The sequence below is a fragment of the Panthera tigris genome, chromosome B2 (genome assembly GCF_018350195.1).
Source record: "Panthera tigris isolate Pti1 chromosome B2, P.tigris_Pti1_mat1.1, whole genome shotgun sequence".
Lineage (NCBI taxonomy): Eukaryota > Metazoa > Chordata > Mammalia > Carnivora > Felidae > Panthera > Panthera tigris.
The window spans coordinates 5325488-5353049 of record NC_056664.1 but is presented as its reverse complement, the minus strand read 5'-3'; the positions used below and the strand labels follow the sequence as shown (position 1 = coordinate 5353049).

Genomic DNA, 27562 nt, shown 5'->3' with positions numbered 1-27562 from the left:
CTATGAGGCCAACTTTACCCTGAAAGACACTACTAAGAGAACTACAGGCCAGCATCTCTGATGAACCCAGACACAAAAGTCCTCAACCCATATTAACAAACCAAATTCAATAACATGTTAAAAGGATCATTCATCATGATCAAATGGGATTTATTCCTAGGATTCAAAAGTGGTTCAATATTCTCAAACCAATGTAATAGGTCACATTAACCAAAAGGATTGAAACCATATGATCATCTCAAGAGATCCAGAAAAAGCATTTGACAAAATACAACATTTGTTTATGATAAAAACTCTCAGCACAGTGGACGTAGAGGGAACATAATAAAGACCTTGTACAACAAACCCACAGCCAACATCATACTCAGGAACAAGACGAGGATGTCCTCTCTTACCACATTTATTCACCATAGTACTGAAAGTTCTAGATGCAGCTATGAGACAAGAAATAAAAGTATCCAAACTGGTAAGAAAGAAGTAAAACTGTCACCATTTGCAGATGATAGGATATTGTATATAGAAAACCCTGAGGACTACAAAAAAAAAAAAAGAAAAACTATTAGAGTAAAGGAATTCAGTAATGTTATAGGATACAAAATTAATATGCAGAAATCTGTAGCATTTCTACATGTGAATCATGAAGTAGCAAAAAGGAAAACTGAGAAAACAATCTAATTTATGATTGCACCACAAGGAACAAAATATCTAGGAATAAACTTAACCAAGGAAGTGAAAGGCCTATACTCTGAAAACTATAAGACATTGATGAAAGAGATTAAATAGGACAGAAATGGAAAGATATTCCGTGCTCATGGATTGGAAGGATTAATAATGTTAAAATGTCCATATTACTCAAAGCAATCTTCAGATTTAATGCAATCACTATCAAAATACCTATGGCATTTTTCACAGAACTAAAGCAAACAATCCTAAAATTTGTGTGAAACCACAAAAGGCCTCAAACAGCCAACGCAATCTTGAGGAAGGAGAACAAAGCTGGAGGAATCTCGGAGTGTATCCAGATTTCAAGCTACACTACAAAGCTGTAGTAATCAGCACAGAAAGGTACTTGCACAGAAACAGACACATAGGTCAACGGATCAGAATAGAGAGCCCAGAAACAAACCCACACATATATGGTCCATTTCTCTATGACAAAAGAGTCAAAATATACAATGAGAAAAAGACGGTCTCTTCAACAAATGGTACTGGGAAAACTGGACAGCTATGTGCCAAAGAATGAAACCGGGCCACTTTCTTACACCATACACAAAAATAAACTCCAAAAAGATTAAAGACCTAAGTAGGAGAGCTGAAACCATAAAAATCCTAGAAGAAAACATAGGTAGTAATCTCTTGGGCATTGGCCTTAGCAACATAATCATGGATAATTCTCCTTGGGCAAAGGAAGCAAAAGCAAACAGAAACCATTGAAACTACACCAAAACAAAAAAAGATTTTGCGCGCGCGCGCGCACACACACACACACACACACACACACACACACACACACACACACACAAAGACAAGAAACACACAAAAGAACTCAATAAAACAACAAAGTAACTTACTGAATGGAAGAAGATATTTTCAAATGATGCATCCCATTAAAGGTTAATATCTAAACAACATAAAGAACTGACACAACTCAACACCAAAACAAAACAAAACACCAAACAATCCCATTAAAAAATAGGCAGAGGACTTGAAAAGACATTTTTCAAAAGAAGACCTACAGATAACCAATACACAGATGAAAAAATGTTCAATGTTACTAGTCACAGGGAAATGCAAATCAAAGCCACAATGATATCACCTCCCACCTGTCAGAACAGCTAGTCAAAAAGGCAAGAAAACAGCAAGTGTTGGCGAGGATGTGGAGAAAAAGGAACCCTTGTGCACTGTTGGTGGGAACGTACATTGGTGCGGCCACTGTGGAGAACAGTATGGGGTTTCCTCAAAAAATTAAAAATAGTATTACTATATGACCTAGTAATTCTGCTACTGGGTATTTACCACCCGCCCCCTCTGCAAATGAAAACAATGATTCAAAACGATGTATGCAGCCCTATGTTTACTGCAGCATTATTTACAAGAGCCAAACTATAAAAGCAACCCAAGTGTCTATAGATATGTGAATGGATAAAGGAGAGGTGATTACACACACACACACACACACACACACACACACACACACACACACACACACGAATATTACTCAGCCAAAAAGAAAGAATAAAATCTTGAAATCTGGGATAACATGGGTAGACTCCACGGTATTGTGCTAAATGAAATAAGTCAGAGAAAGACAAATAGCACGATTCCACTTAGATGGAAATGTAAGAAACACATGAACAGACTCTTAAATACAAAGAAACTGGTGGCTGCCAGGGAGAAGGTCACGGATGGGAGGGGATCAGCAAAATAGGTGAAGGCGATTAAGAGGTACAAACTTCCAGTTATAAGACATGGAAATGAAAAGTACAGCACAGGAGATACAGTCAACAATATTGTAGTAATGCATGGGGACGGGTGGTGACCACACTTAGCGCGGTGAGCATTGAGTAAGGTATAGAATTGTCGAATCACGATGCTGTACATATGTAATGTAGCATTATAGATCAGCCACATTTTAGTAATAAGAAAACAATGGGAAAAAAGTATCAGGGCAATAATGACACCCAGTGTGAGGTCGGTTTGCTGTTTTTACAGTTCTTATAAATTAATGAACTGATTTTCTCCACTTGATGCATTATTCTTTTTGTGTAAGTCAAATCTTTAAAGAGAAAATATATTAACAAAAGATAAACCCAGAACCAACAAAACTCCACAGAGCCTGCCCCTAGATCTCCAGCCTGTGGGGGACGGTCTAGGCACACAGCTGGCATCCTTCAGGCCACTTCCTTCTGAATCATTTCACCAAACTGTACCATTGAGTCCAGAAGTTACCGAAGAGCAGGTTTTGAATAGGGAGAAAATGATACTACAACAATTCCCACATACAGAGAGATATAAAATAGATCAAGGAAAGGGATTGGATAGTATCAGAAAAGGTGAAGTAATCCTGATCTTCATAAATTGAAAGCTGAAGGGTAAGCACTCAGGGCACTTAGTCATTTCTGATGACGACATCACTCTTTGCATCAGGGCGGATGCGGAGGGGAAGGATCGGTGTCCAGTTCACGTTTCAAATTAAGTTAGTGACGCAAGCACGAATATTTCTACTAGAGAAATCGCTCTGTACACACTCAGGATTGATCGTTTGCATGATCAATTAGGCAGTCTTCCTCCTTCCCCTCTTGCCTGGCTGCTTTCCTGCAGGGTCAATGAGGATAACCAACTGCTGTTGAAGTGTCAAGAAAGTCGAAACTAACGTCTAAACGAGGTATGAAGATATGACAGATTTCAGTTATGTTACCATCCTGCTTTCCATACTGAATTATCGGGACTTACTGGCAATAATTGGATCCAATCCTGACATCAGGAGCAAATGTTAACCACTCTTATCAAATGGAAGTACTTAATCCTCTGTCACAGCACACTGTTTAGCTATAGAACTAGCAATAGTGTATAGGGTCAGAACGGGCGCAGTCGATTTGAGGACAGGTCCAGAGAAGCCACCAGATGGTCCTATGAAGAATACAGTAGGAGGAGACGTCAGAAGAGCCTCTCAACATGGACTTCTGAAGAAATCCTTCCTGCTCCTTGTACGGATGCAATTTTTATACAACAGACAGTCAGGAGGTGAAAAATATTTTATCTCAGGTGTGGCTTCTCTTTGTAAAAACAGGAAGACGCACCATTTTTAGACCATTCTTTCTCAGTTTCTCATATTATGATTTGTCATTAAGGTTTTTTGGCACCGATGGAAGAAAGTTAACGAGCGAGAGAAAAAGTAAACGTTATACCTCTTTGTAGTTAATTCTCCCATCTTGAAGGTGGAGAAACTCCAGAGCTCTGTGTCCTGAAATATTAAATCAATGAAATTCAACTGTAACTGAAAACAGAACTTACTCGAGATATTTTAAAAGGAAGATGTAATTTTTGTCATTGTAACTGTCAAGGAAGTGGGAAATGGAAATTAAGTGTGTACGCACTAGTAATTTTCATCAGGCATAAGATTCTTATGATGTTTATTTTGTTAAACTACAGATCAAATCCGCACGGGGATTTGAACTTTCTACTTAGGTAGCACTATAGACCTGGCTAGGCTAGGTAGCAGTTCCCTCCTAAGTAAAATTAAGCAAATAATACCCACCTTACAGGTTCGTTGAGAGAGTCACACAAAATAAATGCTGTGTGATGAGCACAATGGCTGATACACACTAGGAGCTCAGTAAACAGAAGGTGTCATCATTGTATTTTGCCTCAACAACCCACTGAGATAAATAAGCCTAAGCAGGAAATATGATACATGGCCAAAAGCATGGAATGAATCAATGACTCTCAATTTTTTTTTTCCATCAATTAGATGAACCAAAAAAAAAAAAAAATCATCTCAGGTCACCTGCTCCACCCACATGCCCACACACCCACACCCTGAATCTTCTTAGAATCTAGAAGATGAACATGCCTTGCGAAGTCACTTCCAAGGGTGATACCTTTATTTTTTATTGTGCATCACATCCAGTTTTATAATCCATACAAAAACACAGCCACTACTAGAAGCATTAATACTATATGATACAAACTCACAGCCCACACAAACGACCTGTGTAGAAGATTCCAGTGATTTACAAATCCAAACCACTGAATGAGGCCAAATCTAATTAACTCGCCCGAATGTCAACCTTCCACACAGGCTTTATAGAAGAAGTGAAAATAGGAACCAAGACATTTATAAAACCCTCCAATTAGTAAATGTCGGAGTTTTGTCTTTTACATAAAAATCCTCAAAATCTGGGGCGCCTGCGTGGCTCAGCCTGTTGAGCGTCCAACTTCGGCTCAGGTCATGATCTCCTGGTTCGTGGGTTTGTGGTTTGTGCTGACAGCTCAGAGCCTGGAGCCTGCTTTGGATTCTGTGTCTCCCTCTCTTTGTCCCTCCTCTGCTTGCTGTCTTTCTCTCTCTCTCTCTCTCTCTCTCTCTCTCTCTCTCAAAAATAAACATTAAAATTTTTTTTTAACCCTCAAAACCTGTACAGGTTAGGAGTGGTCTTCAATTATGCTCAAAGTTTTATATTAATATACATTTAATATATATTTAGTATATATTAATCTATTAGGATCTTTGTCACAGACTAAAAAATAGCAAGCAATTATCTGATTTTTTTAATTTTATATTTCATCTGTGTTTAAATTCTAAGGATTGAATTCTTCAGTATTTCTACTTATACTTGTTCTCTTTCAGCCCATTTATGGTTGTAGCCAATTTCAGTTTCACAGAACTTACACTGGGAAAATACTTTTCAAATTCATTGGCAAGTTTGGCTTCCTTATTCTACAGGAGAGGAACAGAGAGGAAATGAACTGTTCTTGTGGCACGTACTTAGTTTACAGAGCTGGTATTAGAACCTCGGTCTAATTCTCTTTTCTGTTGTTTCCTGACTCTCGCTAGCAGTAAATGTTTTTGGAAAGAATGCTGGACTGGCTGTCAGGACAGGCGGTCCTAGGCCGCCCCACTAACGAGCTAGCTGGGAGATTCTTCTACATCCATGTCCTTGTACGTGAACCGCAGGGACTGGTCTCAGTGACCTCTACTGCCCTTCCAGACAGCAAAATTCTGTGATCATAGGTTCTTGGGCGCTAGAACTCAATACCTAGGTCTATCCTGCACTGATAAGTTTTCACACTTTATTTGTAATGTTGTTCTGCTTTGTACCTTCTGGAAGTGGTCTAACTAGAAAATATTATTGTTTTTATCTAAAAGTAAACCCAGACATCGGGTATTAACTGACATTAATCCGAAAATTGTTACAGAATATAATCCCATCTGCTTAGATTATAAATTGGCTGACTTTTTCCAGGAGTTAAAAAATAGTACAAATGCCCTTCGTACGAGAACCGAATGTACTGTGCACCAATATCCGATACTCTGCCTGTAGCCGGTCCTTCCCGGCTGCTGTCCTCATCCTGGGCACCTCTAATGCCAGTGGCCAAGCTCCCTCGCATCCTTTCCCTCCCTGAAGCCAACCCCTTGACTTGGGGGATAGACTCTTGGGGCCACAAGTGGCCTTTCCGCACACTTGGAAATACAAAACAACAAAAATATCTTCCTCACTCTTACAGAATTCCATGGTTCCATGCATCTTTCTCCTCTCTGCATTCGATCAGATGTTCTGCTTCTGGGCAGCCCCCAGCTCATCCAGTTTGTCTGCCCACCCAGAGCAACAGCCAGGGACCGTATCATCAAAGATGCATCGTTGCCAGGCCTCCTGCCCGCCCCTGACTCGGGTCACGGCCCACCGCTCTCCACCCCCTGGCTGCTGGCTGCAACCGGGGGAACTTGTTATCAATACACAGGACCAACCGTACATCTCTTCCTCAACGCCTTTAGATGGACTTAGAGTCCTAATCGCACAGCAAGGTGCCGGCACTTACCTATTTCTACGTGCGTGGAGATGCCACATGGTGAACCTCTTGGACACAGGGAGCCCAGTGTGATCAGCAGCCCGGGCCAGAACCTGCACGCGGACATGCCCTCGTTCCTCACCACTCCGGTGACACGATGTGTCTGAAATCCAGGCCCAGGCTCCCTGCTTTCCCTCTAAGCGGGTCACCGACACGGGAAGCCCGGCGTCGTTTCAAAATAATAACACTGCCCAGCAAACTGTTTAACTACTGTTTAACTTCACCAGAACAGCAAACAAACTCCACCTAGGAGGGGGGGAAAAAAAAAAGCCATCAACCCAAATGTGAATGTCCTGGGGTTGAAGCATTGCCACTTTCTGACCTGGGGTCTCTGGATTTTTTTAACACGAAATTTGTATGGTGACACTAGCAAAGTTTTTCTCCAAATATTCTTTTTTTTTTTTTTTAATTTTTTTTTTTAACGTTTATTTATTTTTGAGACAGAGAGAGACAGAGCATGAACGGGGGAGGGTCACAGAGAGAGGGAGACACGGAATCTGAAACAGGCTCCAGGCTCTGAGCTGTCAGCACAGAGCCCGACGGGGGCTCGAACCCACCGACCGCGAGATCGTGACCTGAGCCGAAGTCGGACGCTTAACCGACCAAGCCACCCAGGCGCCCCTCTTTGCTTTCTTAAAGAGAAAGAGAGAGAGAGAGAGAGAGAGAGAGAGAGAGAGAGAGAGAGAGAGAGACAGACACACAGACTCACCTGTCTATATGGACAGTCAACATCCCCTCACAAGGGCTGATCTCTCGGGCATCGTTTCCACACGCGTATCAGGTGCCCTGCGTCCTTGGCCTCCCAGGCCACAAGTGCTGGGAAAGCTTTTATGACAAACAGCTGGCACCAGCTTCTCTTTCAGTATTTGGCAACAGATACCAACACCCGCAAGGGGATTACACAACAGCAACCACTCCTGGTCTCTCCACTTCTGGTCGCTCTTACGGGGCTTATCTCGAGCCTGTTGCACGGTCAGATTCCTGCACCCCAAGAAAAGATATCGATTCCACCGGGGGCGGGAGACGTGGGACCGATTTAAGACTGGGAAACAATTCAGAAAGTGCTAGGCTCAGAATCCACCTGTCACGAAGGATCTAATCTACAGCACTTAATCCATGGGAAAAATTACGTGACGCTCTCAAAGCTCAAATTGTGCATAAGATACGGGAAAAGCAAGGAAGGAGATCCTAAAAGGGTGGGCAGAAACCATGCTCATGCTCAGGTGAGCAAATAGAGAAGAATAGAATGTGGGATGATCTGAGATCCTTAGATGTCTGCCAAGTTTCCTCTGTAACCTTAGCTCAGCCACCGGCAAGCCCCAGAGAAAGGAAGCCCACAGCTGTGGGCTCAGCCATGAGGGCATTGGGCCGGGCTGCTTCTCACTGCTTTTCGGCCAGAGACCTTTAATTGACATGGTTTGTCTGGTTAACAGGGTGCTTTACAAACCTAGGTCTAGGCTCCTCCTTACTCCAAGTGGGGGAATGGATGGGCAAAGGGGAGAAGTAGAAGGTGGAGGTGCCCGGGACAAGGGCACGTGACAAAGAAAAGTCCTGGGTACTGATGGTCTTGCCCTCGCGGGCCCTGGTGAGCGATCACACCCATCCAGGCTCTGGGGGACATCCCAGGCAGCCCAGGAGCAAGACAGGAACCAGGGGGGAATGTGCTCCCACTCTGAACGGGGGATTGCACAGGGCACTAGACAGTCAGAGAAGGGGAGGCCAACAGCATGGAATTTCCTTGGCCTGAGGCCTTTATGGGCCCCTTCCTTCATAAAGATAGAAAAATTAGATTTACACTGGCATTGGCCTAAGTATTAATACTTATTACTTATTAATAGTTAGCTATTAATGGCTAATATTAATATTAAAGTTCACTTTTTTCCTGATTTTTATAAGAAATAACAGTTTTGTGTGCCCCCCAAAAGTATCATGGGCTCTAGGCAGTGTGCCTTTTGGAGAAGTGAGGGGACACTGTTGAAAACAGAACCTTACAAAGATAAGCAGACAGGGGCGCGTGGGTGGCTCAGTTGGTTAAGCGTCCGACTTCGGCTCAGGTCATGATCTCGCAGTTGGTGAGTTTGGGTCCTACCTTGGGCTCTGTGCTGACAGCTCAGAGCCTGGAGCCTGCTTCAGATTCTGTGTCTCACTCTCTCTGCCCCTCCCCTGCTCCGCTGTGTCTCTCAAAAATAAATGTTAAAAAAAAATTTTTTTTAAGATAAGACAAACCACAAGAGACTCTGTAAGAGAAACTGAGGGTTGTTGGAGGGGAGCTGGGGGGGGATGGGCTAAATGGGTGATGGGCATTGAGCAGGGCACTTTTTGGGATAAGCACTGGGTGTCATATGTAAGAGACCAAACACTGGATTCTACTCCTGAAGCTAAGACTATACTGTATGTTAACTTGAGTTTCAATTAAAACAATTTTTTTAAAAGATAACCAGACTGACTTGGGGTGGAGAGAGGCAGTCACGGTTGCCCTAACCCCAAGACAGCAAGCTGTCAGTAGGGCTCCCTCTGCAGGCGGCAGGTGGAAATACACCAAGTCCCCAGTCCCCCATGACCCCCACCGGCCAGCACTCCCTTCCAGGGCCCCTCTCTCCCGTTCCTTCGGAATACAGAAGGAAATAGCGAACCCACACACACAAAAGATTAAACTCCGCCGTTCCCACTTCTGCTAGATGTGACGGACTCAAGACTGAGTGACGCCGACTCAGAAAAAACCAAAGTCAAAATCTAAATGCCTGGGCGTTTTGCAAATAAGAACCCAACGTCCTAGAGAAAGGTGAAGGGCCCACAGGCTCCGGAGAGGCCACCAAGAGACTCCACTCTGTAGGTGGGGAGAAGCAGAGAGATGCCAAGACTAGGGGTCCTAGATCAATGCATAGAATGGGGCTTCCCTTGAACCCACAAATTCCGAAGATAGCCCTATTTCTATTTGCATCCTCATGAATGCGGAGGCTCCCTTGCTGCCTCTGGAGTTGTATGCTCTTGTCTACTTGTGACTCTACCTCGGTTGATTCGATTCTGACAAATGGTCCCACTGACGAGTCGGGGAGGCCTAACTTTAATCGTAGCAGTGGCTTGTCCAAGGGCAGCTAGCAGGACTTTGAACGTTGTGCCCGATTTATTGCAGTAACTCTCCTAAGCAATTACGTTATCTCGCAACGAAAGAACTTTCTACCAAAAAAACAAAACCAAAAAAACCTGAGGTTAAGGAATTTGTCTAAGGTCATACTGCCTGTGGACAACAGACTCGGCTTGGGGCCAAGACGGTCTTCAGAGGCACGGCTACAGATCACGGCGGGGGGGGGGGGGGGTGACCCCAATTAATGGAGAGAATATGTAAACACACACCCAGAAAAACGTCCAGGCACAACACGGAGCCACACTCGCCCCGCGCACGGGACCCTCGGCCCAGAGCCCGAGCGGGCTGGGCTGAGGCGACGAAGAGCCGAGATCGCGCCCTCAGCGGTTGGGGCAGCACCGCCGGCGCATCCACGGACTCGTACAAATTCCGGTGGCGGGGGAGGCAGGTTGGGGGGGGGGGGGTGGCTCGCGGAAGAGGGAGCAGGTGCCTTGCAGTAGTTGGGGGCCTAAGGAATAATTACAGAAGAGCACTCGGGGCGGGTAAGGTGCGGCCGGCAGGTGCGTACCCCGGGGAGGCCTCCCAGGTCCGGCGGGGCGCGGAGCCGCTCTTCGCGGAGGACCCGGTGCAGCGCCGAGGGCGCAGGAGAGGGCGCTGCTCCGCGTCCCCGCGTCCCCGCGTCCCGGGCGCGTCCCCGCCGCCGCCGCCGCCGCCGCGACCCTTGCACTGGGGCGCGCGCTCGCTTGCCTGCTTCCTGCCGCCGCCTCCGGGGCCATGGCGACCTGCCTGCGGCTGCGGAGCTGCCGGGCCCCGCGCCTCCCGCCCGCGCCCGCGGGCCGCGGCCTGCGCCCCGGCTGCCCCGCGCAGCCCCGCCGCTCTGCCGGGGGCCCGGCCGGCCTGTCCGCGGCGCTGCTGCGCACCGAGAGCTTCGTGGGCGGCCGCTGGCTCCCGGCCGCCGCCGCCTTCCCCGTGCACGACCCGGCCAGCGGCGCCCAGCTGGGCTTGGTGGCCGACTGCGGGGTGCCCGAGACCCGCGCCGCGGTGCGCGCCGCCTACGAGGCTTTCTGCAGCTGGAGGGGCGTCTCGGCCAAGGTGAGCGCGCTCGGGGGCCCGGGCTTGCCCCATAGGGAAACCGGCCGCGTCGCTCCCCCTCCCCGATGCGCCGGGCACGAAGTCGTAGAAAGGAGAGCAGAGGCGAGCCACGGGGAAGTTTGGAGCGTCGGCGTGGTCCCGAACGCGGTGCGGGGGGCTGGGGCCAGGCGCCGCCCTCCAGCCTCTGGAAACGTCCAGCCGGGCAGGCAGAAGCCGGACGAGTAACATGAAATGAGCGGCGAGCCGAGGGTGGGGTGAGCAGGTCGAGGGGCCTGACCGTGGGCGGGGGCCGGGAGGTGAGCTCAGGTGGCTCAGCCTGGGTCGTCGGGCGTGGTGCAGGACCGTGCTCCAGGTTTCGGCCTGCGTGGAAGGGCGCTGCGCTAGCGGGCATCTCCTGGGCCTGCAGGTGGTCGTCTTCACACGACCTTCCCTCTCTACCTGTGTCCTTACCTTCTTCCTGTAAAGACGCTAGTCGTGTTGGGTGAAGACCCACCTGTAGGACCTCGTTGAACCTTGATAACCTCTTTCAAGACCCTGTTCTGAGATACCGGGGGCACAGCCGGGGAGACACAATTCAGCCTGCGCATCAGGGTAGCTTCCCAGAGGACACGAGCTGCAATGATAAAGGCAGGGGAAGGGAATTCAGCTGGACCAAGATTCCCGAGTCAGGAGCGTGCCTGACCCATTTGTAGAGCAGCAAGGGGGTGGGGAGGCTCTGGAGGCGGGAGAGTCAGGGGATGGCCTGCTGGATCCAGAGGGGAGCGTGGACTAGGTTTTACCTTGAGGGAGGTGGGGCACCGTCCCAGGGTTTCAAGCTGAGCGGTGATCGGGTTTGCATTTGGAAAGGGTACTGGAGGCTCAGCACGGAGAGGGAGGGGCGGTGGAGGCCCCTTGGGGGCTGGTGGCAGTGACTGAGGCTTGAAGCGGGGCGGTCCGCGGAAGGGTCTGTTGTGACCGTGCAGGTAACTGGAGTCCCTGGCGGTGACAGGGTGTGAGAGAAAGAGGGGTCAGCCTGGACCCCGGGGTCTCTGGCCAGAGTAGCGGGGAGGAAGGAGTGACCACCAGCTGAGACGGGGAAGGGGGTGGGCAGGAGCTGGCGGTGTTACAGGGGTCCGCAGCTCTTCTGCCCCCCTCTCTGCTCCGGTGGTTGTTTGAGCCCGGGGCTGGTGCACTGACACAGTCCCCGGGTATTCACGTCACCCACCTGACATCAGTGCCCTTGAACATGAACGCGTGGCATCAGCTTGTCCTCCAGGAGCTCGGGCCTTCTCTCCTTCCTTCTTGGAAGGATCTCGGAGCATTTTCCTGAGAAAGTAGGGGGCTCCGCCTTGCCTAGGAAGACAGGCCCACCTCTGCAGCTATGAGACGTGGGCTCCGATACTGCTTGTGTGGCCACCGTGACCCTCCCTTCTTGTCCCCAGGCCTGTGCCGTCCACCCCCGCCCTCAGCCGCTTTCTGCCCGCTTCCCTAGGCCTTCACGTCCCGCCCGCCCACCCGTTGCGGAGGTCGAGTTCACCTGTTGATTCTGCCGTTGGGCCCATCCCAGCGAGCTCACAGCCTCACTGTTCTCCCCTCTCTCAATAGCACAGGTCTTGCATTTCCTGTTGACATTTTTTTGCCTCACAGCTTTCTTTTCACGTGTTTTAGGACCTCCCGTTTCCCACCTTGGGACCTCCTGGAGGAGCTCGGGGGAGAAGGGAGCTGGGTACTTACAGGCGCCTCACAAGCCGGCGCGTTGGTTTCCTGTGGCCGCTGTAACAAATTACCACAAACTTCGTGACTTCACACAACACAAATGCCCTTACTATTCTGGAAGTCAGAAGCCCAAAATGTGTGGACAGGGCTGTGTTCCTTCTGGAAGCTCTAGGGGTTTCCTCACCTTTCCCAGCTTCTTGAGGCAGCCCCACACTCCAGCCTCTTTTTCTGCTACTACTTGGTCTTTGACCTTCCTGCCTGTCTCTTATAGCGACCTTGTGATTACATTGGGCCCACCTGGGAAATGCAGGCAACGCTCCTCACCTCGAGGTCCTTAACGTAATCACACCTGCAAAATCTCTTTTGCCACGTAAGGTAACAGGTTGACAGGTTGCAGTGATTAGGGTGAGGCCGTCTCTGAGGGCCCTTACGGTGCCTGCCACATCTGAGTACTGTTCTTGGTGCTTAACAGGTGCTTCCTCTAGTCCTTTCGATGGCTCTATGAGGTAGATACTCAATCCTTGTTTTGGATGAGGAACCTGGCTGCGAGAGGCTCAGAGTTCACCATCCACCACTCACCCCTGCTCAGGTGGGGGTTCTGGGACTTGAGCCTCACGTGACTCCGTGCATCGTGAGCCTCCCTGCTGGAGCCCTGCATGCTCACACAGCTCCTCACAAAGGCTGTGGAAGTTTCTGGGAGCTGCCCCACAAGCCTGATGGTTCAAACAACAGAAACAGATTGGCTCAGTTCTCTGGGCTAGAAATCCAAAGTCAAGGCTGCTTCCTTCTTTTTTTTTAATGTTTGTTTATTTTGAGAGACAGAGTGAGAGTGGGGGAGGGACAGAGGGAGAGGAAGACCGAGAATCCGAAGCAGGCTCCAGGCCCTGAGCTGTCAGCACAGAGCCCGGCACAGGGCTCGAACTCACGAACCATGAAATCATGACCTGAGCTGAAGTTGGATGCTTAACTGACTGAGTCACCCGGGCGCCCCTGCAACATGTGTGTTTTGGGCGGAGCCCATTAGCCCGTAACACAGGCTGTGCGTACTGAGGATGGTTCGTCGCCTCCCCTGGTCCCTGGGGTTCGGCCTGGACATTGTGTTTTCTGCCACCAGCAGAATCCACTTTGTATTCCTGCAGTTCTTCTGCCGTTTCCCGTTCTTCTCTCGTTCTCTCTCAGGCAGAGCGTGTGCTTTACATCGAGCAGACCATGTACTCAGATATTTGATTGCTTTCTCCGAGCTAGGCCCCCTAGAACATAGTCTTTCCTCTCTCACCCAGAGGAAGTGCTGGCCTGTAGTCACCAGATTCCTACCTGGCAGAGCACAGGGCCAGCAGGAAACTGTACCTGTGTGCGGTGAAATTGTTCATATTTGCACTGTTCCACAGAAGCTGCTTTTCTCTTTCACGATTTATGACTCTGCATACGCCTTTATGTGCAACTTGAAATGGAATCTCATTACTTATCAAAGAGGGGCCTGCACACCTGAGACTAACATAACGTTATATGTGGATTATGCCTTAAAAAAGAAAGGTCAAGTTGTGTCTCCCCGAGAGTGAGGGGACACGGAAGGTTATTTTGTATGACTGTTGCTCTTTTTATTTCCTCGGCCAGGAGAGGAGTTCATTACTTCGGAAATGGTACGACTTAATGATGCAAAATAAGGATGACCTTGCCAAGATCATTACAGCTGAAAGTGTAAGTTCAAGGTCCTAACTTGTTACCCTAAGAAAATGCCCTGGAATTCTCAGGCAAAAGCTTGGGAAAGCCTCTAACTTCAGGGCTGTTCTGCAGCTAAAGAAAATGGGAATTCTTCACCTAATGGTCAAATACCAACTAATCCTTTTTTTAAATGTTTATTTATTTATTAAAAAAAATTTTTTTTGATGTTTATTTATTTTTGAGATGGCGGGGGGGGGGGGGTGAAGGGAGCTGTGGTGGAGGTGGGGAGTACAGACAGAGAGGGAGACACAGAATCCAAAGCAGGCTTCAGGCTCCGAGCTGTCAGCACAGAGCCCGACGTGGGGCTCGAACCCACAAGCCGTGAGATCACGAGCCAAAGTCAGACACCTAACCAACCACCCAGGCACCCCCATAGATACCAACTAATTCTTGTGCCCAGCACCAACAGTTGCTAATGAAGCCAGGCCCTCATCGCTGCTAGAACTATTTGTATGTTGCACGCTTGAGTGACATAGAGAAACACGGATGGAGCTAGGGAGTATTACGCTAAGTGAGATAAATCAGTCCAAGAACGACTGGTACATTTTATGATTTCCTTCTATGTGGAATTTAAGAAACGGAACAAACAAAGGAAAAGTAAAAAGGACAAAAAGAGGTTCTTAAAGACAGAGAACGAACTGTACTGAAGGTGGGAGGGGAGGTTATAGTGATAACCATAACACGTGAGAAATAGATTTTGAGTGAAACTACGTGAATAATGCTTTCTCACCGTTCCCAGTTGTTTCCATGTGATGGGTACGGTTGATTTTTTTTCATGTTGTTTTTGTACGTTGAAAACGAGCCTGTAGCTTCTGGTAGCTGTAACAGTCATGTGACACCAGGGTCCCACCCTCGGGAAGATGTTAGGAGGAGAATAAAGGAGGAGAGGCACTTGCCGCTATCTTGGATGCGAACAGGATTGTGGTTTGGGTGGGGCTCGTTGCTTTCTGTCACCGTTTGTAACTCTGCTTTCTAAGACTTCTGCTGGGGTCACCGGATTTCTCAACAACCACGTGGGTTTTGTGAGGGGCAGGAGACTCGTCTGCCGTGCATGCGGCCTGGAAGAATTTCCAGGCACGGAGTCAGGCTTTTGTGGTTAGAAGGCAGTGAATGTGTCCTTTTCTTTTTTTAATTTTTTTAAGTCTATTTACTTACTTCGAAAGAGAGAGCACAAGTAGGGGAGGGGCAGAGAGGAGAGACCGAATCCAAGCAGGCTCCATGCTGTCAACACAGCACAAAGCCCAATGCGGGGCTCGAACCCGCGATCCCCCGAGATCATGACCTGAGCTCAGATCGGGAGTTGGACGTTTAACGGACCTTGCCACCCAGGCGCCCCTGAATGTGTCCTTTTCCGATCCGGTCCAGGGGAAGCCGCTGAAGGAGGCGCAGGGGGAAGTTGCCTATTCCGCCCTTTTCCTAGAGTGGTTTTCAGAGGAGGCCCGCCGCGTCTACGGAGACGTCATCTACACCCCCGCCAAGGAGAAGCGGGCGCTGGTCCTGAAGCAGCCCCTCGGGGTGGCCGCGGTCATCACGCCGGTAGGTGGACCGACGGGATGGGCAGGGGCCTGGGGTAGGAGACGCAGCGAGGGACAGCTCGCTCTTCCTCGGGGAGACGTGTGCTCCTGCCGGGGGCTGTCACCTGCCCTTGCTCCCTGATTCCCGGTGTGGGGTGGCGGCTGGGGAGGCCTGTTTCTAATGCCTGCAGAGGTGGGGGGACCCACGGCAGGACCCAGTGGCTTTTCTGACGTGGCTTAAAGGCTGCTTCATGGCAGGGGCTCTAGCACATCTGCAAAGGTCTTTTTTCCTAGAGACAGGATGTGACACATTGAACGTGCTGTGGTTTGGGGACATTTTTGTGCTGAGTTTATGGTTATCATCAACAGCCAAGTGTTTGCGTGCAGTGGGCCGGGATCTGGAGGTCTGGAGGTGAAAAGGCTAAGAAATACAACATTGTGTCTGCCTGGACAGAGCCACAATACGCTGGTAGGGCACCCAGCCCTGTCTGGGCCACCAGAGGGCCTGCCGCCTGCCAGGCCTCTCGTGTCAGTTCACCTGGAGTGCCCGCTGGTCCTGAGACCGCTTTCTTCCCTGGCTCAGCAGAGTCAGAGGCTGACGCCCCCCTGTTCCGTGTGACCCGGAACTAGATGTTCACAAGCTGTGTGACCTTGGGCAAGTTACTTAACTGCTCTGTCTCAATTTTCCCCAACGGATGTCCTCATTGTCCTCCAGGATAATAATACTGACCTCAGTGGGTGTTGATGAGGATTTCATTATAATTTAAAAGTGCTTAGAAGAGTGCCTGGCACAGAATCGGCACTATGCAAGTATTTGTCAAAATAAAATAGGGAGAGGTCTACAAATATAGATCTATAAATAGAAGGAAGTAATAAATCACCTGCCATTTGGAAAATTACCTTTGCTAATGTTTTCTCCTAGAGGGTCAGGCAACTACAGCTTTCAGGCCTAACCCAGCCCTGCTGCCTGTATTTGTGAATAAAGTTTTATTGGGACACAGCCACACCCATTCCTGCACGTACTGTCTGTGGCTGCCTCCACATTAGAACCACGGAGTACTTGAGACAGAAACTGTACATCCCCCAGAGCCTAAATTTTTACGATCTGGGCCTTTACAGAAAAAGTTTGCCAACTCCTGGTGTGGATACTCTTGTACTGTTTTAAATTCTGAAAATGTTCCCTGTGTTGGCGAGCCTTTGTCCCCAGAGTCGCCCGGGAGGACGGGTGTCAGGTGTTCTGAGAGCTCACCTGTGCAGCGGGAGCGGGAGCACTGCTTTGGGAGTCGGTGTGTGCAATGGCATCTGTTGACTGACTTCCCGACCTGCCTGCCTTTGAACGACGGGGCGGTCCAGCGTCTCTCATCTCCTCTCTGCTCTTCTCACCCCAGTGGAATTTCCCCAGCGCCATGATCACCAGGAAGGTGGGGGCCGCCCTGGCCGCCGGCTGCACCGTGGTGGTGAAACCCGCCGAGCACACGCCCTTCTCCGCCCTGGCCCTGGCCGAGGTGAGCCTCTCCCCCGCGGTCGTACGGAGCTGACCAAGTCCAAGCAGCAGATTGAAAACCTGCCCCTTTAGCTGTGTCTCATGCTAGATGGTGTTGGGTTTTAACTGACTAGCAGTTATTTTAAGTCTGACGTTTGAGTAAAAGCAACGACGGGGGACTTTCTGACATCTGTACACATGTTTTAGGCTGCCCTAAAGATGCTCTCTGTCCGGGGCGCCTGGGTGGCTCAGTTGGTTAAGCATCCAACTCTTGGTTTCGGCTCAGGTCATGACCTTATGGTTCATGGGTTTGAGCTCCGCATCGGGCTCCAGGCTGACAGCACAGAGCCTGCTTGGGATTCTCATTCTCTCTCTCTCATTCTCTCTCTCTCTCTCTCTTCCCCCCCTCCTGCTCTCTCCGCTCCCCCCACCCGTTCCTCCCCAACTTGTTCTCTCTCTCTCTCACTCAAAATAAATAAACTTTTTTTAAAAAGGTGGGGGCACTTAGGTGGCTCAGTCGGTTAAGCATCTGACTCTTGATTCTGGCTCGTGTCACAATCTGGAGGTTCAGGCTCTGTGCTGGCAGGGCAGAGCCTGCTTGGGATTCTCTCTCCCTTTCCCTCCCCCTCTCCTTCTCCCCCTCTGCCCCTCTCCCCCTCTGTCTCTGTTCCTCCTCCACTTGTGCTGTCTCTCAAAATAAATAAATAAACTTTAAAAAGGTGTGGGGCTCCTGGGTGGCTCAGTCGGTTAAGCATCCAACTGCTGATTTGGGCTCAGGTCATGATCTCTCTGTTTGCGAGTTCGGGCCCCACATCAGGCTGTGCCCTGGCAGCTTGGAGCCTGCTTGGGATTCTGCTTCCTGTCTCCCTCTTTCTCAAAAATAAACAAACGTTAAAGAAAAGATTAAAAAATGGTATCTGTCCATCACTTGAATTAAGTCAGCAGGCATATGACTAAAATGTGGGCATTTCTCACATCCAGGGAACCTCTTATTACCTCTCCCTTCTCCAGTTCAATCAGCATCCCATCAGATCTCGCCATTCTTCTGTTTAAAACCCTCCAGTGGCTTCTCCTGTCACTTGGAGTGAAGCCCCAACTTCTGCAGTGGCCTCCGAGGCCCTATAAGATGCCAGCCCCTAGCCCTAGTCCCCTTCCCCTCCCGGACCTTACCTGTCACTCTGGAGCCCCGTCCCCCTCTGCTCTAGCTACTGTGGCCCCTGCTGTGCCTGAGACCACGCCACCCAGCTCACCCCGACTCAGCTCTCTCTCTGCACCTGCTTTTCCTCCTTCCAGCAGGTTCTTCCCCAGGCACGCCCAGGACTTGCTTCTTGAGATGTTACTCAAATGCCACCTTCTCAGGGAGGCTCCGCTGGCCACCCTGTTGGAGAATCACAGCGTTGCGCTCCTGATCCCCTTCTCTGCTTTATTCTTGTTCACTGAGATGCCGTCCTCCTGCCACAGCCGGCATTTCATTCGCCCCGGAACGGAAGTGAAGATGTAGAGATGGGCACCCGCCAGAGCCTGGGACGGTGCCTGGATCCAGGAGGCACCGGGGACGTGCTTGTGGGAGGCAGGGCTCCCGTGCAGGGAGAGCCACTCGTGAGCATGGCTGTCAGGATGTGGCCTCATCACCCCCATCCCTCCTGGGCCGGGACCACCTCCCCCGGGGTCCCTGTGCTGCTGTCTCTTGCCCTGCGGTCAGAGGGAGGAGCTTCCCAAAGGCAGTGGCTGTTACCACATTACTGCGTTTGCCATTCGAGGCCCCTGGGACCCGCTGTGGCTCCAGACCCAGTGGCCAGAAGCTCCCATTCTTTAAGGGCGTCCCCCCGCCAAGGGCACCTTATCTCAGAGACCAACAGGAAACATTAACTGAACGGGAGGCTTTTTTTCTAGATGAGCTGTTATAGTTTTCCTTGAAATAATGCTTAAATCTGTATGATGTGTGTATGTGAACCTTCTCATTAGGTTCCTCGGGTGAAGGTATAGGTAATGGCATGGTTCCTACAAATTATGGCGTTCGGGGGCCAGTTCCTATACAGCCAGTAGATCCGTCCTGCTTACGAAACTTATTCAGAAACACACATCTGTGTCAATTGGAAAGGCTCAGGACCACGTTTCTAAAAACCTCTGTAAACTTCGTCCAGACACCTCGTCGGACTTGGGTTGGGTCTCCTGGTGTCCTGTTAGGATGCACAGTCGTCTCTGGTCTTGTGAGGTTGGCGGCGGGCGGGGGTTGGGGTGCTGGTCAGTGCCGCCCGGTGTGTTAACTGGTTACGAGTTACAGAAATGGTGATCTTTGAATTCTTTCATTTGTTCTTTTTTTTTTTTTTATTTTTTAAGTAATCACACCCATCATGGGGCTCAAACTCACAACCTGGAGATCAAGAGTCACACCTGCTAGACTCTAGCTCTAGCTAGAGTAGCTAGAGCAGAGGGGGACGGGGCTCCAGAGTGACAGGTAAGGTCCGGGAGGGGAAGGGGACTAGGGCTAGGGGCTGGCATCTTATAGGGCCTCGGAGGCCACTGCAGAACTGGACTGAGCCAGCTGGGCGCCCCTGAATTTTTCCATTTCATTTATTCACTAGAGCATTTCTGTAACGCATCCTCTCGTTATCTCCTGCTTGGTCACCCAGCGGTAAATTCACATAGAAAAAGACCCCATACATGCCTGATTTCCTTCTTTCTGTTTACCAGTGTCTCAAATTAATAACCTATTCATTCCTACCAACTGCCGAAGGTCACCAAGTCATCTGTTTTTTTAAGTATTGTGGATTTTAATGTATTTGATGAGTTTCGATCCCTTGCAAGTATTGTCCTTAATGAAGCCCAGGTTGTCACTTTTTTGGTCGATGGCGGCCTCCTGGAGTCAGCTCCTGGGCGTTTGCACTGAACTCTTGTCGTCTCTGAGAGCTGCCTTCCTGGGCGGTTTTCAGAGTTTGTCCTTCACCCGTGGTCGGTTTACTTCTCCAGAAACTCCTGTCATCCCCGTGGTCAGTCTTTTTTGTTACTCTCTTGTACCCTTTTTCATCGTCTCCGTAAACTTTTTTTTTTTTTTTTTTAAGTTTACTCATTTATTTTGAGAGAGAGAGAGCACAAGTAGGGGAGGGCAGAGAGGGAGAGAGAGACATCGTTTCCCTAATCTTTAAGAATGTCTTCTTCTTGGGGCACCTGGGTGGTTCAGTTGGTTAAGCACTCGGCTTCAGCTCAGGTCAGGATCTCACGGTTCATGGGTTCAAGCCCCATGTCGGGCTCTGTGCTGACAGTTCAGAGCCTGGAGTCTGCTTTGGATTCTGTCTCTCCCCCTCTCTCTGCCCTTCTCCTCATTCTCTCTCTCTCTCTCTCTCTCTCTCTCTCTCTCTCCCTCTCTTGCAAAAACAAACACTAAAAGAAAATTTTTTTTTTAAGAATATCTTCTTCACCTTCTGTTTTCCATAAAGGGATTATCCGTTAGGTTGTTCTTGAGTTCCTTCTGATTTGCTTTTCATTTCTGAAATTAGTTTTTCCTTGTACGTCTAATTCTTTCCTGCGTTCCCTTACCTCATTTCCAAAATTTCTCTAATTTTAATTTATGTTGCTGTTTTGTATCTTGTTACAATTAAAAAACTTTTTATTTCATAGTAAATTACAGGTTGTTTTTAACTTTTTTTTCAATGTTTATTGATTTTTGAGAGACAGAGACAGTGTGAGCAGGGGAGGGGCAGAGAGAGAGGGAGACACAGAATCCCAAGCAGGCTCCAGACTCTGAACTGTCAGCACACAGCCAGATGTGGGGCTCAAACCCACCAACCATGAGATCATGACCTGAGCCGAAGTCAGACACTTCACCGACTGAGCCACCCAGGTGCACCAGTAGTAAATTACAGTTTTAATCTGCTTGTGGGCACGTCTTTCTGGAATGCTCTTGTCAAAAAGGATGCTTTCTGCGCCTCATGCTTTTTTTTTTTTTTTTCCTTTTAATAGCGTTGTATGGGATTTGGATATTTTAGTGAGCATTCACTCTATTTTTATATGAAGTTAGTTTTCCTAAACTTTTATTCTTTTTTTAAAGTTTATTTATTGGGGGGGGGGAGGGGCAGAGAGAGAGAGAGAGAGAGGGAAAGAGAGGATCCCAAGCTGACTCTGCACTGTCAGCACAGAGCCCAACTCGGGGCTTGAACCCACGGACCGTGAGATCATGACCTGAGCCGAAGTTGGACACTTAACCAACTGAGCCTCCCAGGCGCCCCTGGTTTTCCTAAACTTTTAAAAGGAGGCCTGACTCTCTAACTCCATAGAGCACCTTTTGTTTTCTCTCGGAGATTCCCTGGCCGCACTCCTTCCCGCTGTAAACTGGGCCTTCTCCCCCTTATCACACGCTCCCGGGCCGTGCCCACCACCCCCCTCCCAGGGGCCCTTTGGTCTTCCCCCGCGCCCCCCACCCCCTCCTCTGTGCGGAGTCTCTGGCCGGCACCTGCTGCTGCGCTGGGCGGTCACAGCGGCTGCTCTGGGGGCGCCTGCCCTGCGTTCCGCGAGCACCTGGGGGTCGCTTGGGCTCCTCCGAGGCCCGCCCGTCGCACGGCTTCCGTCCGCACCCACCGGTGGGGCCGGAGCAAGCCGCCAGGCTGTCGGTTCTCCCACAAGGCTGCGGGGCGGGTGCCCGGTGCCCGCGCAGCGGGGGGGGGGGGGCGGCCACGCGGTTGTCCCGACTGCCGTCTTCGCGGCGGACGGCCGGGGGCCGGGCAGTCGGACGGGCGAGCGCAGCGGCGCGGTAAGCACGCCGACCGTCCTGCGCACGCCGCTGCCCATCTCGTCCCCGATACTTCGGTTTGGCCGTGTCGTCGCCCTCGCTGGGTTTACGAGGGGACTCAGAGAGGGTGCAGCACTCTGCCGTTCCCACCGTCTTCCCAGAATCCCCAGTCAGGTTCCTGCGGTGTTGACCGTTCAGGAGGTTCGGACGTGACGGTGATTCCTGCGACGGCTGGCCCAAGGAGGGTCAGTGTGGAAGGAGCGCGGGGTCCGGGCCCGGGCGCTGGCGGGTGGGCGTGCTGGCTCCCTTCGGCCCTGGTGTGCGGCCCGGGCGTCGCCTCCCTTTCCTCGCCGCTGCCCTGCGAGGTCACCTGTGGGCGGCTCTGCCCCCTGCGCGCCTTCTACAGGTGAACCCCAAACTTCTTGAACTCTCCTCCCATTTTTCAGGGAAGAAATCCAAGGGGCTTTTTTCGGTTTTGTTTTTTCTCTTTATTTTTGAAAACAGAAAGTGGCATGAAAACTCATGCCGTAAAATAGCTCAGTGTGTGACAACACATTTTATACCACCTTGGCATGAATAAGGATCTCATTTCAGGTCCAAATATATTCTTATTCTGTCCCCAAGGTCAATTTAGTATTTCCCCCAGTACGTTTTGGATTTAAACAGCGGTTTCTCTCTTCCCGGTTCCGGTTTGATCACGTGCTGTCCGCCCCCCCCCCCCCCCCCCCCCCCCCCCCCCCCCCCCCCCGCCGTTTCTGTAGCTCGCGGACCAGGCTGCAATTCCTCCCGGCGTGTACAACGTCATTCCCTGCTCCAGAGCGAAGGCCAAGGAAGTAGGAGAAGCACTTTGTACTGACCCTCTGGTGTCCAAAATCTCCTTTACTGGCTCAACAGCTACCGGAAAGGTACGTGACTTAAGTGTCAGAGAAAACAGATGTCGTTCTCATATTTTCCTTGGAGACTGTGAAAATACTAGTTCATCGTTATCAACCTCTTAAGGAACATTCTCAGCAGAGTGTTGAAAGGTTTGTTGCATAATGTCTGATCATCCTCTGGAGACATTTTGGATAGTGTCCCTTACTGTGAACCTGACCCAGGCTTCTGACCATACCGAGGGGTTGGCACAGCTGGAGCTCTCAGGATTTGTTGCCTGCGAAGTGGCTGAAATCTATCCGTTGTGTTTCCTCAGTTGTGAGATGCACATTTCTCTCATGATCTGGAATAAAGTTTCCAGAAACATACAACTGATGTTGGAATGGAGGTCTTGGAATTGAACAAAAATTGTAGGTAGTAGAAAGGTCCTTACAGAAATAGAAAGGTCCTTACAGAAATAGAAAGGCCTTTTTGTTCGTTTCCTTAAAAAGCTTTACAGTTGTGCATCGTTCTACAAATTTATACTGAGAGAATAATTGCAGTGTTATTTTTAACAGCAAGGAATTAGGAAGCTAAATTTCCAACAGATGGGGGCTAAATAAATTTATGAAACAGCCATGCGATGGAATAAAGGAATGTTCTAGGGGTGCCTGGGTGGCTTAGTTGAGCGTCTGACTTCAGCTCAGATCATGATCTCACAGTTTGTGAGTTTGAGCCTCACATCGGGCTCGCTGTCAGCCCAGAGCCTGCTTCAGATCCTCTGTCCCCCTCTCTCTCTGCCCCTCCCCTGCTTGCGCTCTCCCAAAAATAAATGTTTAAAAAAAGAATGTTCTAGAAACATGTACTAACGTAAGAGAATCTTCACGTTATAGTGTTACACTAAAGGAATATGGTATAAAGTGCTATGAAAGTGTTAAGATGTTCCAGATACGTGGTTAATTGGGAAGATAAAGGTTACAAAACTGTATAAAGCTACCATTCTGTTTTCTTTATAAAAAAAAAAAAAAAAAAAGAGGAAGTACATATATATGAACTTGTGTGTGTGACCATATTGTGAATCAGTATACCTCAAAATTTTATCAGTGGTAAGCTATGGGCTATGGGATTCTGGGAGATTTTATTATCTTCCCTCTATCATTATGATTAAGCCAATTGTCCCGTAAAGTTTTTTAATTCTTTTATTTCTTTGAACGTTTATTTATTTTTGAGAGAGAGCGAGAGACAGAGTGTGAGTGGGGGAGGGGCAGAGAGAGGGAGAACAGAATCTGAAACAGGCTCCAGGCTCTGAGCTGTCAGCACAGAGCCCGATGTGGGGCTCGAACTCATGAGCAGTGAGATCATGCCCTGACCCAAGGTGGGACACTTAACCTACTGAGCCACCCAGGCGCCCCACCACATCATTTTTTAATAGGTAATACACTTAGATGGTTCAAGAAGCCAGACGATGTAAACACGCTCACATTCAGAAGGCTCTCTCCTGCTCCTGACTCCCTCCCTTCTAGAAGTAAATACTCTTTGTTTCTTGTTACCTTCCTACTGTTCATCAAATAGAGATATGTGTTCTGTCTTATTTTTGAGAGAGAGAAAGAATGTGTGAGCACCAGCGGGAGAAGGGCAGAGAGAGAGAGGGAGAGAATCCCAAGAGAGAGAATCCCAAGCGGGTTCTGCACTGTCAGTGCAGAGCCTGATGCAGGGCTCGATCCCACGAACTGCAAGACCTGCGCCGAAACCAAGAGTCAGACGCTTAACCGATTGAGCCGCCCAGGTGCCCCTAGAAATAGATGTTCTCATTTCCTCCTTTTCTTCTACAGACAGTCATCCCACGTACACTACCGTGCGCCTGGCTTGTCCATTGCTGGGGAGTTGTGGGAAACAGAGGCTTACCGGTGCGGGTGGCTGGGTAGCTGCTCCTGCCTGGTGCTCACGGAGTCTGTGCTCTGTTGCAGATACTGCTGCACCACGCAGCTGGCTCTGTGAAGAGGGTCTCCATGGAGCTGGGCGGCCACGCCCCGTTCATCGTCTTCGACAGTGCCAACGTGGACCAGGCTGTCGCGGGAGCCATGGCATCCAAATTTAGGAACTCTGGACAGGTGAGTCCTGCGGCGATTTTCAGGGTGCGCGCGTGTGTGTGTGTGTGTGTGTGCGCGCGTTTCACAAAGATCTTACCACCTGACTCACCTCCTGGAAGGAAACTTGTAGGTTCCTTCCGTAATTCTTTCTTTACTCTTTGAGCACATATTTCTTGAGGCCCTCTTTTTGCCAGTGACTGTTCTGGGCTCAGAGGGTCCAAACGGAAATAAGGTGTAACGAGGAATTTCATGAACAGCAGATTTTTTTTTTTAATCAAACTGTTCTCTTCCTACTCGTCAGTTATTCCCTCACCTCAGTTATTATCTTCAGTTTTCCCTCACTGGGCTTTTCTCTGCTGCAAAGGTAAAGTCATCTCCTCAGACACAAAACAGCCTGAACAGCTGGGGTCTGAGGCCCACAGTCTTAAGGAAAAGAAAGTAGGAAAATGTTGAGATGGTTCTGGAAAAACTCAAAACCCTGCTGCCTGGGTCTCACTGTCCCTGAGGTGGAGGCGGCCTGACAGGCACACGGTACAGGTGCCCACGGGGTGTCCAGGTTGCCATCGGAGTGGCGGCCCGAGTTCACACCTCCAAGGAAATCTCGGAATAACACATCTGGTGTGGACCTTCAAAGTGACCTGATACAAACCCTGCATTTTATAGATGAGGCAACGAAACTCTGGAGAGACTGTTTGACTTGAAGTCCTACGTCCCTGGGTCGTAGTGCCAGCCAGTACTGCTAAGGAGCTGGGGCTGTGGACCAAGGGGCCTGTCTCCTGGTTTCTCTCCAGGCTGTTGCCAGAAACCTGGCTTCTTACAAAATATCCTTAAGCACTTTGTCTCAGAGTACCATCAATAAGTGGTTTTATTTTTTTTTAAGTTTATTTATTTATTTTGCAAGAGCTCATGTGAGTAGGGGAGGGGCAGAGAGAAAGAGGGAGAATCCCAAGCAGGCTCCATGTTGGCAGCATGGAGCCCGACTTGGGGCTCGATACCATGATCCATGAGATCATGACCTGAGCTGAAATCAAGAGTTAGACGCTCAATGGACTGAGCCACCCAGGTGCCCCAATAAGTGGTTTTAAATGCATTCGAGACAGAATAAAAACTCCCTGAAAGGTTATATAGTGGGGGAAAAAAAGGTGAAATCTTGTATAATACTCTGTATCAAATAGTTTTCATCCTTGTGTTGACCTTTGGTAATTAATTTTTCCCCTTTCATATAACCTTAAATAGCTTGGTTGTTTCCGAAATACCTGTGTTTTCTTTTAGAAACATAAAATGCCAATATGTGTAACCTTCAGAGTTATAAAGCTACAACTTTGAGGGATGTTGATTTAAGCCAGTAAAAATGCACAGGATGCAAAATTATCTATCTATATATAAGTAGATAGTTTCTATTAGAAAAATACATGATTAAGAAAAACATACAGGAAGAAAATCTATCAGTGATAACTGCAATTCCTATAATGTGGTTGTATTTTATAATTTTAAAATATTAGGTCTAATTAGGAAAAAATAAGCAAAGGTCTTTTCAATAATTTAGGTTGACATGGAAGAACGGCCATTTTCAGAATGTCAAATTCAGCCAAACCCTTAAATAGTTTAATAAGCTAGTAGATAGAAGTCAGTCTTTGACTGCCTTCCTTCCTGCTCCTGCTCTGTCACTGCAGCATCACTGTCTCTCGTGGAGTTACTGTTTTTTTATGCTCCTTTTTTCTTCCTGTTTGTTTCATAATGGCTTACTTGACCCTTTGGAAAAAACTTGAGTCAGGTGGCTTTCTCTTTTTTGTGCAGATGTTTGTACTTGCTTACTTGTCTAACCTCGAGGTGAGGCAGCTATGGACGAGGTTGGAGAAGAATGAGCACTTTGTGCATTCGTCTTCAGGGCCCCGACCCCGTGGGGAGGAATATGGCAGGTTGGACACAGGACAAGAGCCACTTGGGGAAGTGTTTTCACATTGAGTATCCGATAGCAACAGTGACACGTTTATTGGTTGGGTCAGTAGCTTCTGACAAATGGTCTTGTGAATTTGGTTTGGGTTTTTTTTCTGTCCAGACTTGCGTTTGCTCAAACCGTTTCTTGGTGCAAAGGGGTATCCACGATTCCTTTGTGAAGAAATTTGCCGAGGCAATTAAAACGAACCTGCATGTGGGTAATGGATTTGAGGAGAGAACTACTCAAGGCCCATTAATTGATGAAAAGGCGGTAGAAAAGGTAAGTTCATTTGCTTTTCTGTTAAATTTCATGGTTTCAATGTCAAGAGCTTTAACTAGCAAAAAACACTTTAGTAAGGTGCCCAGCAAGGCTGTTTTGGAAACAATGGAGAAATCAGAAAAAAGTGAATTTCTTCCCATTTGCATGAATTAAATAAATGATATCATCTGGCTTATAAGCTTTTCTGGCTTTGTCATTACACTGAGCGCTCGTGAGATGTCACTTTATTTTTAATGTTTATTTTTGAGAAAGAGAGAGAGAGAGAGAGAGAACACACGCACACACATGTTGGGGAGAGGCAGAGAGAGAGGGAGACACAGAATCCGAAGCAGGCTCCAGGATCCAAGTTGTCAGCACAGAGCCCAACACGGGGCTCAGACTCGAACCATGAGATTATGACCTGATCTGATGGCAGACGCTTAACCGACTGAGCCACCCAGGCGCCCCGAGCTCTGTTACTTTAGATCTCCTACTGCCCTCCCTAAATTTTCTCTGATAGTGGTGATCATTCTATCCCT

General features: G+C 48.9%; 3 protein-coding genes and 1 long non-coding RNA gene across 6 annotated transcripts in view; 1 reads left to right on the top strand and 3 right to left on the bottom strand.

The window, feature by feature from the left end:
• Positions 1 to 7441, bottom strand: part of GPLD1 (glycosylphosphatidylinositol specific phospholipase D1) — a 67815-nt gene extending 60374 nt beyond the window's left edge. For both annotated transcript variants that reach the window (XM_007074417.3, XM_042985604.1), the window contains exons 1-3: positions 7277 to 7441; positions 6538 to 6813; positions 3909 to 3964 (exon numbers count right to left, since the gene is read on the bottom strand). In XM_007074417.3, coding sequence (XP_007074479.2) covers positions 3909 to 3964; positions 6538 to 6634 — 153 coding nt within the window. In that variant the 5' untranslated portion in view covers positions 6635 to 6813; positions 7277 to 7441. The remainder of the gene's footprint in view (positions 1 to 3908; positions 3965 to 6537; positions 6814 to 7276) is intronic.
• A 2985-nt stretch (positions 7442 to 10426) lies between these two features.
• ALDH5A1 (aldehyde dehydrogenase 5 family member A1) overlaps positions 10427 to 27562 on the top strand; it is a 24060-nt gene continuing 6924 nt past the window's right edge. Inside the window, exons 1-7 of the mRNA XM_042985602.1 lie at positions 10427 to 10744; positions 14054 to 14137; positions 15527 to 15697; positions 17064 to 17180; positions 22646 to 22789; positions 24704 to 24847; positions 26886 to 27044. Coding sequence (XP_042841536.1) covers positions 10427 to 10744; positions 14054 to 14137; positions 15527 to 15697; positions 17064 to 17180; positions 22646 to 22789; positions 24704 to 24847; positions 26886 to 27044 — 1137 coding nt within the window. The remainder of the gene's footprint in view (positions 10745 to 14053; positions 14138 to 15526; positions 15698 to 17063; positions 17181 to 22645; positions 22790 to 24703; positions 24848 to 26885; positions 27045 to 27562) is intronic.
• On the bottom strand, positions 11163 to 12122 carry LOC122238538 (arp2/3 complex-activating protein rickA-like). Its single transcript, XM_042985603.1, has 3 exons — positions 11949 to 12122; positions 11524 to 11719; positions 11163 to 11357 (listed from the first exon to the last, which is right to left on the bottom strand). The coding sequence occupies exons 1-3, from the start codon at positions 11969 to 11971 to the stop codon at positions 11331 to 11333; spliced, it is 246 nt and encodes an 81-aa protein (XP_042841537.1). The 5' UTR covers positions 11972 to 12122; the 3' UTR covers positions 11163 to 11330.
• Positions 22783 to 27562, bottom strand: part of LOC122238539 — an 18959-nt gene continuing 14179 nt past the window's right edge. Inside the window, exons 4-5 of one of the 2 annotated variants that reach the window (XR_006217462.1) lie at positions 24642 to 24854; positions 22783 to 23100 (exon numbers count right to left, since the gene is read on the bottom strand). This is a non-coding gene — a long non-coding RNA (uncharacterized LOC122238539). The remainder of the gene's footprint in view (positions 23101 to 24641; positions 24855 to 27562) is intronic. The other variant, XR_006217463.1, reaches the window with a different exon arrangement.

Excerpts from the sequence above, each read along its gene's own strand:
- LOC122238538 (XM_042985603.1), bottom strand. The coding sequence starts at position 11,971 with ATGTTCAAGGGCACTGATGTCAG. Across the intron at positions 11,720-11,948 it reads TTCAAGGGCACTGATGTCAG|GGACTCCAGTTACCTGCACG; the intron begins GTGGGTGACGTG and ends TGTCACCGCCAG. Across the intron at positions 11,358-11,523 it reads GGTGCCCCACCTCCCTCAAG|CTCGTGTCCTCTGGGAAGCT; the intron begins GTAAAACCTAGT and ends TTATCATTGCAG.